The 10,011-nt window shown below is 40.9% G+C and overlaps 1 protein-coding gene across 2 annotated transcripts; it reads left to right on the top strand.

The window, feature by feature from the left end:
- Positions 1-1,887: 1,887 nt before the first annotated feature.
- Positions 1,888-8,712, top strand: zmynd19 (zinc finger, MYND-type containing 19). Of its 2 annotated transcripts, none has more exons than XM_010877844.5 (6): positions 1,888-2,162; positions 3,655-3,714; positions 3,868-3,974; positions 5,461-5,601; positions 5,727-5,907; positions 6,265-8,712. In XM_010877844.5, the coding sequence occupies exons 1-6, from the start codon at positions 2,112-2,114 to the stop codon at positions 6,406-6,408; spliced, it is 684 nt and encodes a 227-aa protein (XP_010876146.1). In that variant the 5' UTR covers positions 1,888-2,111; the 3' UTR covers positions 6,409-8,712. The 2 variants fall into 2 exon arrangements, with proteins under 2 accessions (XP_010876146.1, XP_010876147.1); XM_010877845.5 differs by lacking the exon at positions 1,888-2,162 and adding an exon at positions 2,691-2,826.
- The last annotated feature ends 1,299 nt before the right edge of the window (positions 8,713-10,011 follow it).

The following is a 10,011-nucleotide window of genomic DNA, read 5'->3' as shown; positions in this document are numbered from 1 at the left end:
CAGGAGAAGGATACAAAATAATTTCCAAAGCATTAAATATACCATAGAACACAGTGATGACAGTCATTATCAACTTTTTGGCCATAAATCCAAAAGGTATGTTTGGTGCAAAAATAACACTGCACATCAGGTCACCATACCCACAGTGAAGCATGGTGGTGACAGCATCATGCTTTGGGGCTGTTTCTCTTCAGCTGGAACCAGGGCTTTAGTCAGGGTGGAGGGAATTATGAACAGTTCCAAATACCAGGCAATTGTGGCACAAAACCTTCAGGCGTCCGTTAGAAAGCTGAAGATGAAGTTCACCTTTCAGCATGACAATGACCCAAAGCGCACATCCAAATACACAAAAGCATGGCTTCACCAGAAGAAGATTAACGTTTTGGAATGGCCCAGCCAGAGCCCAGACCTGAATCCAATTGAACATCTGTGGGATGATCTGAAAAGGGCTGTGCACAGGAGATGTCATCGCAATCTGAAAGATTTGAAGGACTTTTGCAAAGAAGAGTGGGCAAATATTGCCACATCAAGATGTGCCATGCTAATAGACTGAGTACTGTAATAAAATCAAAAGGTGCTTTAACAAAGTATTAGTTTAAGGGTGTGCACACTTATGCAACCAGGTTATTGTGAGTTTTTCCACCTGAAAGATTTCAGTTTGTTTTTCAATTGAATTGTTCACGTTATAGGTCACATTAAAGGTGGGAAAAGTTCTGACATGATTTATCTTTGTCTCATTCTTTTACATCAAAAGAACCTGGCATTTTAACAGGGGTGTTTTTAAATGGCTTGACTATAGCCCGCTCCCAACATACACACACAACCCTCAATGGAAAAATCTCTAACCTTCTCCCACATACATAAACAACAATCAACTGGACAAAAACTGCACCTTACATATACTTTTTTGTTACTTTTGGTTATTTATTAATCCACAATCTACTATTTTTATGCTCAGTTTATTCTCACTTGGCAATAATACCCTTTTAGATTCTGAAGAACATTTGTGAGACGCACCAAATGAAAAGATGCTGGAGGAGTGCTTGACGCCATCTGTCAATCATGGTGGAAGCAATGTGATGGTCTGGGGATGCTTTGGTGGTGGTGAAGTAGGAGATTAGTACAGAATCTTAAAAAAGGAAGACTGTCACACCACTTTGCAACGCCATGTCATACCCTGTGGACGGCGCTTAATTGGAGCCAAACCCCTCTCAACAGGACAATGAGGCAAAGCACAGTTCCAAACTATTAATTCTGCCCCAAATCTGGACATTAAAACAAAGTCTGACAAAGGTGTCTTTTTTACGTCCATGAGTTAGGACTATGTCTTTTTTATGGCCACAAAAGACCTTGTAAAAATTCCCATTATGACCAAAATCTGGTTGATCTCAACTTTTACACGTCTTTGTGCTTACTGGATTCCGGTTATGAAACGTCACGTAGACAATTTCGACAATAATGCTGAAAATGTTAGATAACTTCAATAATTGTAATGTTCAACCATTCATTCAAAAGATTAGACATTGCTTTAAAAGTGGTTTATAGAAAAAAGTAATAATAATTCGGTGGGTTTGTCATATTTCACATAGGCCTAGGCTATGCACAAGGTGTCTCGCCCAGCATTGCGTGTTTCCAGTTACCCGGGCGGTGCTAAACTCGTCCCTGGACCGGCAATCATGCTGTTTTCGCGCTAAAATGACATGATTTGACGAAATACACAGGAAGAAGTCATGGAAACGTCATGGCGTTATAATCAAAATGGGTGGTGCTCCAAATGATCCCTGTCTTTGATTGGAGAAGCAGATAGAACGGACTCTAAATATATAACGCTTTTTTGGATTGGACCAAAGGGTTTAAAAGCCTTATTCTCATTGGTTGAAGATTTTTTTTAGCAGCTTTGTTCCTGCCCCAAATCTTGCTTGGCTTTTCTACGCCAGCGGTGTGTCACGGAGGTTTGTTAGCGGGTGGGGAGGACCAGAATCGGGCAACGATCGACCCTATTTAACCAAACTGGCAGCAAATCGGGTCTGGGGGGTCGCCCTGACGAGTTTCAAACTTATAGATCGCTTCACCTGTTCTCACATTTCGGCCCTAGATTGACCTCTCTTCCAATGTCGGATTTCAAGCTCGGGATTGTTCGACTTGGCCGTGTGGCCGGGAAGGTGAGCTGGATCCGAGGGCTGCCATGTGCGGCAAGAAGGGGAGGGGATCACAAAAGCGCTTACAAAATGGCTCGTTGATTTGTGATTTTATTGATGTTTAATATGGAATAACTAGCGTAAAGGAAACCGATGAACATAAGCCATGTACTGTATCTTTTTTTTAGAAAACTAAATAGTCTAATGATGTACACGTTTCGCTTAATTAGTCTTCTCACGAAGCCGCACAGCTTCAACCTACGTTAGCTAGTTACCTACATTTCACCGACATTTGTAGCTAACGGTACCTAGCTAATAATGGAAGAAGTGATTTCTGTAATAAATGTTCAAATATCCTCGGCTGGTCTCAAAATGCACGCTTACTTGAGGACAAAACAATGTAAGCTAACTGGCGATACAGGCCGGTTAGCTGTCGTAACAAGCTAGCTAAGTAACGTTACTAGCCATGTCAAGTTCGAGAGCATCAAAACTGTTGCATTGTGGGTACGTTGACTGACCATTTACAACAAATAATTATTGAGTGATTAGCTAACTAGCTAGATAACTACTTGTGGTGCAAGGTGGTCTGTAAAACACACAGCCAGGCTTTACCCAGGAATCACTTGCAAAGACTGAGCACCGGCATGACAGCTCAAGAAGGCCTAATGTTTCTTGGCTAACAATATTGGTAAAGTATCGTCTGTGCATTAGAAACTGTCAAGCGTCGTCTAATAGTAATATGTACTGTAATGTTATTATGCATAGCTAGCTTGGTCTATTAGTGTTTTGTTTACGGCTACGTCATGAAACATGTGCGTGAAATATTTTAGATGACTTGAAGCTCATTACCTAGCTAATGCCATCTTTAGAATGAAACATGGTGAGCACATCATGCTGTTGGAATGGTTCTCAGCTGCAGGGACTGGAAGACTGGTCAGGACTGACTGAATGGTGAATAAAGCAAGGTCCTAAAAGAGAACCTGATCCAAACCACAGGACCTCAAATTGGGGTGAAGATTAATCTTTCAGCCAATGCAAACAGCCTAGACAACACACAGTGAATGTTGACTCAACTGGGGAGGGGGGATACATCAAGTGGTGATGCGTGTGTTGATACATTTCTTGTTGATTGGAAAAATGCATGATTGGTGACAGCCAGGTACTGGTTACCATGTAACTATTGGCTGATTTACATTGCCTTAATCCTGAATATTTTTTCTGATTCTGTACAGGATATGTTGAGATACTTACTAGTATTTGGAGTTTTCTCTTCCATGTTCACTATATAGTTCACGACCATACTTATTTTAATGTAATTTAACTTTGGTGTGCTATGGTTTCCCTAAAGGCTTCTGTGTGTTAGGGTCCATAACTTACTCAAAGCATATGTAACTTGACTCAAGGTCTTGACTTGCGTTAAATCACAATTTAATGACGTCTCACATTTCACTGTTTTGGTCTTTCTCCTTGCTCATTAATTCGTACAATAATTGTGAAAATTAAATTGCTTTTCCAGACAAAATACACACTGATTGATGAACAGGACATACCTTTGGTGGAGAATTATGCCTTTGAGGTAAGAACTAGGGATTTACGAGGGGAATGTCGCATTCAAGTCAGAGATCATTCCCAAGATATCATGGCCCTTTTTAATGTCAGTAATGTCTTTTTTTTTTTTTACTATAGAAATTGTCTTGAATAATTGAAGATGACGTACTATATTTTTCAGGCACGCATGGAGGTAGATGCAGACGGAAATGGGGCAAAGATCTTTGCTTATGCCTTCGACATTGGAAAAGGCCGCTGGGCTGGCAGGCCACTGCATGAGCTACTCTGGTGAGTTTGTAGCCTTGCAGCTTTGTCTCCAGGTTGTTTGGCACAGCCTAGATAAGACTGGCACTACAACCTTTTTAAGTTGGTCTTGGTGGAAGTGACAATTATTTAATGGGGTTGACCATACTGACTAAAGTATTTATTTTGTGATTTTGGCGAATCGAAATACAAGCACTGCCTTTTTATTTCGCAAGTCAGTGCAGTATAGAAATGGCTTATCTGTTCTGTTCTCACAGCTGTGCCTTTAGATTGCAATTGACACCGTTACAACATGGCAAATGATGCGTCTGGGCACAAGAAATGTAGGAGATGATTGCTGGGTAGCTCAAACGGATTAAGTACATTTTGGAATATCCAGAGTGTAAACTTTGAAGATTAGGATAGTTGTACGTGGAAACTGATCTTGTTCCCTGACTTCCACCCATGTGACTTGTACCTAACACCAATCACTACATTTGTGTCCCATCCCCATAACCTGCTCTTAAAACCTCCTCATAACGTGTGTTTGTTAGGAAAGCTTTTGACTATAGTGCCCTCTGGAATTGCCCCCTTTGGTGAAGATAGTCTTTGTTAATTAGCTTGTCATTCACTCATCCAGTTGATTAAAACATTCTAATTATTTCCGGTAATAGTGCAGATGGGTATTTTCAGGCTTGTAGCAATATATGTAGTTAGGCTAAATTTAGGATGGTCACTGACCTTTTTGTTTTTCTTATCTTCATGTTGACACACAACTGAGGGAGTTTGGCATGTATGTCACCTGATATTTGTACCCCAGTCAAACAGGAGGCCATGGATGGCAGTATTCAGGCTCTTATTTTCACATTGTGTAATCAATTTACACATTGTCCCATAATGACAAAGCGGAAACATGTTTTTCGAAATGTGTGCAAATCTATTTATAAAAATTAAATAATACATTGAAATATTTGGTCAGTTTTTCACATTCGGCCCGTGAACTGCGATCTTCAGGTCTCCCCACCAGATCTTTAATAGAGTTCAAGTCCAAAGCCACTCCAGTATTGTCTTGGTTGTGTTTTTAGGTTGAATCTTCACCCCAGTCTGAGATCATATTTTTTTTCAAGGACCTCTTTGTATTTGGCTCCATTCACACTTCCCTCAAACCTGTCCAGTCTGCCAGTCCCTGTTGCTAAGAACCTTTGCTGTTGCATGATGCTCACCCCGTGATATCCAAACCCACTGTATGTAAAAATCAGTGGGTACATGTTTCTTACTTTTGGTTGGTTAGCATTTGAGTTCCTGGAAAAATGGTAATGGTTTTAGGAGATGTCTATTTCTTCATAAATTAAAATGTTGCCTCAAAGGTTAGATTTCTCCTATTTTGATTAAGCTAATACACAGCCATTACATACTACTGTTTTCCAACAGGGTGATTCATTCTGGATGCTGCTGTCTATCAATCAAACAGTGTGCATCATAATTTGTATGTAATGCTGGCACCCTGATGGTGATTTTAATGTTTTTCTAGGGAGAAGCACAGAGGCGGCATCGCTCCCAGCTTCCAAGTAGTCCACATAAACTCTGTGACAGTGGATAACCGTCTGGACAACTTGCGACTAGTCCCCGTGGGTTGGAGTCCCAAGCCAGAGGAAATCTCCAGCAAGCAAAGGTATCTACACTTGTCTTCCAGAATTTGTTTACATAGGGAAACATTTTGATATTCAAACCATTTATTACTTGTTAAATTTATCATTGGACAAACATTACCTGTTTAATGTTTTTGTAATTTTTAAGAGAACAGTCTCTGTACTGGCTGGCTATCCAGCAAGTACCAGCTGACCCAGTAGAAGAGCAATACCTAGAGCTCAGTCGGACCCGCTATTACAACGCTAATGGAGAACTGGTGGAGGAGGAGGAGTGCTCCTGTACTTACTACGAGTGTCATTACCCACCCTGTTCGCTCATTGAGAGGAGAGTATGTGATCCTATCCAGATTTTGTTTTCCTTCATTACTTGCACATTCTGTACTTCAGGGCTATTCAACTGTTATTTTTTTCCCTATTAATTGCACTCACCTGGTGTCACAGGATTGAATCAGTCCTTATTAGATGGAAAAGATAAATACCAGTCTACGACTGTAGTTGAATAGCCCTGCTGTAGACTTTATAAGCCAGGACTACAGTACATTGTTTTGTGGTTTACTGTTTCTTTCATATGCTGGCAGATATTGTTGCTATTTGAGGGTGATCAGTACGACACCCTCAGAACAGTGTCACAAAATCCATATAGGTGCGTTTCTGCCAGTCTGATTTGGTCTTTTCTCTTTCGTCAGCTCAGAGAGTTCAACATCTGTGGCCGCTGTCAGGTAGCTCGCTACTGTGGTTCCCAATGCCAGCAGAGGGACTGGCCCGCCCACAAGAAGCAGTGCCGTGAGCGCAAAAGGGTCCTGGCGCTGGAATCTGAACCTGAGCGATGATCTCTGAATACACCACCCAAATAGGGGAATGGGGAGGGGAGGGGGGGGGGGCTGGAAATGAAGTGCAAAGAAAAAAAATCTGCTGACAGACACTGGTGACAGAAGATGTTGGTTGGTAGAGTGGGGAGATAAAAGAAAAAAAAGAAAAAAATAACCCAACGTCAACCGTTTCCCAGAACTGGCAAGTCTCCATAAATTGCTTTACATGTCAATGGGAATGATGGGAACTGTATTTTTGGGGTTTTCCAAAGAGGGAAATCCTCCTTGAGCTCTACCTGCTGCTATGGATTTGTATGTTTAAGAAGTCACATGGATAAACTGTCTTTTGGACTGCAATTGATTATTGCCCGTTGTCATCAGCTTTCTCCTTCCTTCCTTTTACCCACCAACCAGTAATGACGCTTGTACAGGGACATGGACCTTTTCACTGTACTGCTTATTCCTGTTGGACCGTTGGTGTACATACTCCGTCACCTCCCTGTTATGCTCGAAGACCAACGTACAGGAGCTAGATTTAGCGTGCTGTAACACACTAGCAGTGTTGTGTGTCTGCCGCATTATGAACTGAAGGACATGGATGAAGTGGTGAACGTAGTATATGTATTTTCTGTTCCCTTTGTTTTTGGGTTGGGTTATCAATTTTGGACATTATCACTTGTGAACACCTGTGTAGAACATCCCTGAATGAATCCCTTTGTCCCTTGATGCAGTCTGTTCAGTTGCCCCTCCAGATGCTCACACAATCCCTGTTGCTAACATTTGAGGGATTCTCTGGGAAACGTTCAAGCCCAGATTGGCCATTGGTCAGACTACGTCCGTTTGTTCTAGATATCGTATGAAAAAGCCTAAATTAAATTCCACTTGTTTTCTACATGTCATTAAAGAACTGTTCTGCCTTGAATTTATCATAGATTAAATAATGCATTTTCCAGATCAGCCCGTCAGTCTACTATTAATGCACAATTGCGTTTGTCTTCCTGTTGTCTTAGGTGATAAATCCTGACAAACACTCAGATATAGCATGTAACAAGCAGACAGATGTTATACAGTGGATATAGAAAGTCACCACCCCCTTTGAAATGTTTTTTGCTTTACTGCCTGAAATGAAAATGCATAAAATCAGACTTTCTGGATATATTTACGCACGGTAACCCGCAATAACCAAGTGGGAAGAAAACATCTAAAAATAATTAATTGAATGAAAACTGTAAAGGAAAAAAAAGTGAACTCCCTGAGTTAATACTTAGTGGAACCACCAATTAAAATACGACTCCACTGACCTTGCTCACCTAGGCTGTGCAGTATCTCCCCATTCTTGCAGAATTGTTCAAGCTCAGTCAAATTGCACGGTGACCTCTTATGGACTGCACTCTTCAAGTAATTCTGCAGTTTCTCAATGGTTTTTAGGTCCGGCCTCTGCCTAGGCCACACAAGGATATTTGGCACCTTGTCCTTCAGCCACTGTATGGTTGCTTTGGTGGTGTGCTTTGGTCATTATAATGTTGAAATGTAAATCATTTTCAACTTCCTGGAAGAGTGTTACATCTTATGATTGTCATTTTTTTTTTGCACTGTCCATTTTAATTTCTCTCCTGACAATTGCCCATGTCCTGTCTGAAAAGAAACGCCCCCACAACAGAATGCTGCCACTGCTTTGCTTTACTGTATCTATGGTATTTCTTGGGTAGAAAGATGTATTGGTTTTTCACAGCACCTTTTGCCAGTAGGCTTCAGATTATACAATGTGCTTTTTGGCAAAGCTCAAATGAGACTTGATGTTGCCTTTTTTCCCCCTTTTTTTCTTTCTTGCCACCCTCACATAGAGGGTGGGTTTGTGAAGAACTTATTATATTATGGTCACATGCACAACTTCACCAGTCTTTGCCATAAAGGCCTGAAGCTCTTTCAAAGTTGCCATTGGCCTCTTTGATCAGTCACCTCCTTGCCCGGTCATCCAGTTTAAAGAGAGAGCTTGATCTATGCAAGGTCTGGGTGGTGCCATACACCTTCCAATTCTTAATAATGGTCTTCACTTTGAATTGCACTATGAAGCAGTGGAGTCCTATGAACGGCTCCTTTTCGTCTCAGCTAATCAAGTTAAGTCACTACAATTGATCACAGGAGTCAATTAGCTTGAATTGTGATCTTGGAATGTGCTTGGTTATACCTCATTGCAATTCTAAGGTGGGGTGTTTACTCATCCAGCTATGTTATTTTTTGGTTTTGATTTTCAGATGTTTTTGGAATTGTTTTTCATTTGATAATATGGGTTCCGGTGTGTGAATAAAATCAGACTTTCGCTTTTGTGTTTTCATGTCAAGCTGTAAGGCAACAAAAGGTGAACATTTTCAAAGGGGTGGTGACTTTCTATACCCACTGTACATGCAACACAGTGATTGTTTTGTATGTATGTGGATGGGTTCATAACACTGCACTGAGTTGTTCTAATGCCCCCCCACAATTTGTCTGGGGAAGGGGGTGGTAAGTGGAAAAGTTTGGACTGTTGGGTGTTGAGTTTTTATTTTATATATATATATATATATATACTGTATATAAAAGCATTAATCACATAGAATAAAGAGCTACAGTATTTGAACTGGAGTAAAGCTGGCAATACATGACCATCTCTTTTCACTGTAAAATAAAAAATAAAATGTTTCCTGTGGACATATGACCTTTATGGGAGATTAAGGGACACCTAAAACAATGTCTGGTTTACACATAAATGATTTCTGCTGTTGGTTGTTCTATGTGGCTTATTATGAGTGTGCTTTAGAGGTGGTTTCTAGGGGCTGCATATGAGGGATAGGCTCTGGAAATGATGGCAGTGAATTGAAGCTGTTAGTCGTACCTGTCTCTGGAAAGATTTAGAAAATATAGCTCAATTCAATTAGCATGTTTGAATAAACTACAAGAAAGTGTTATGGACAGCAGGCAAACATGTTAAAAAGGAGCCTAGACTTTAATGTGTCTAAGTAAAATGGAATTAACAACCTTTACTGAATGTCACCATGGTGATCAGGGGCTGGTCTGGAACTCTCTAGGAAAAGAGATTGGAGTGTATGGAGTGTAATGGAAAAAAGCAAGACTTCCAGCAAAATATATTAGCGCATTTTGGCTCAGTGGATTGCTTAACTGGTATATGATTTACTTATAATGGACAGCCTATGTGGATTTCAAAAGCCTCAATCTAAACTCAAAAACTCTAGCTCAGCAGCAACCTGGGGAGTACTTCCAGCTTACAGTTAATGAAATTACATGTTTATTATTGCAAGGACGGTAAATGTATTGGGTTGCATGCAACCAAGTCATAAAGCACTCTCCATTGCCTCCCCAAAAGGAATTGATGTCCTCTAAAATAATTACGCTCATCACAATTGATGGCCTATCTTGGCCTATGTCACTCAGACAGCCCACTGTCTCGGCTCCAGTGCCCTGAAGGCACGTGAAGGCAGCACTGAAGGGTTTGTGTAGGTCTGCTCAGGAGGGCAAACAACAGCTGCAGGAGCAGATAGTCCAAGGTCCTAAGAGAGAGAGCTACATCAGACCACTGGGACATTTACTGACCACCACCTGGTGAGTATGTTTATTATAACCATGGTT

The sequence above is a fragment of the Esox lucius genome, chromosome 14 (assembly GCF_011004845.1).
Source record: "Esox lucius isolate fEsoLuc1 chromosome 14, fEsoLuc1.pri, whole genome shotgun sequence".
NCBI classification, from domain to species: Eukaryota; Metazoa; Chordata; class Actinopteri; order Esociformes; family Esocidae; genus Esox; species Esox lucius.
This window is presented reverse-complemented; position numbering and strand designations above follow the sequence as displayed.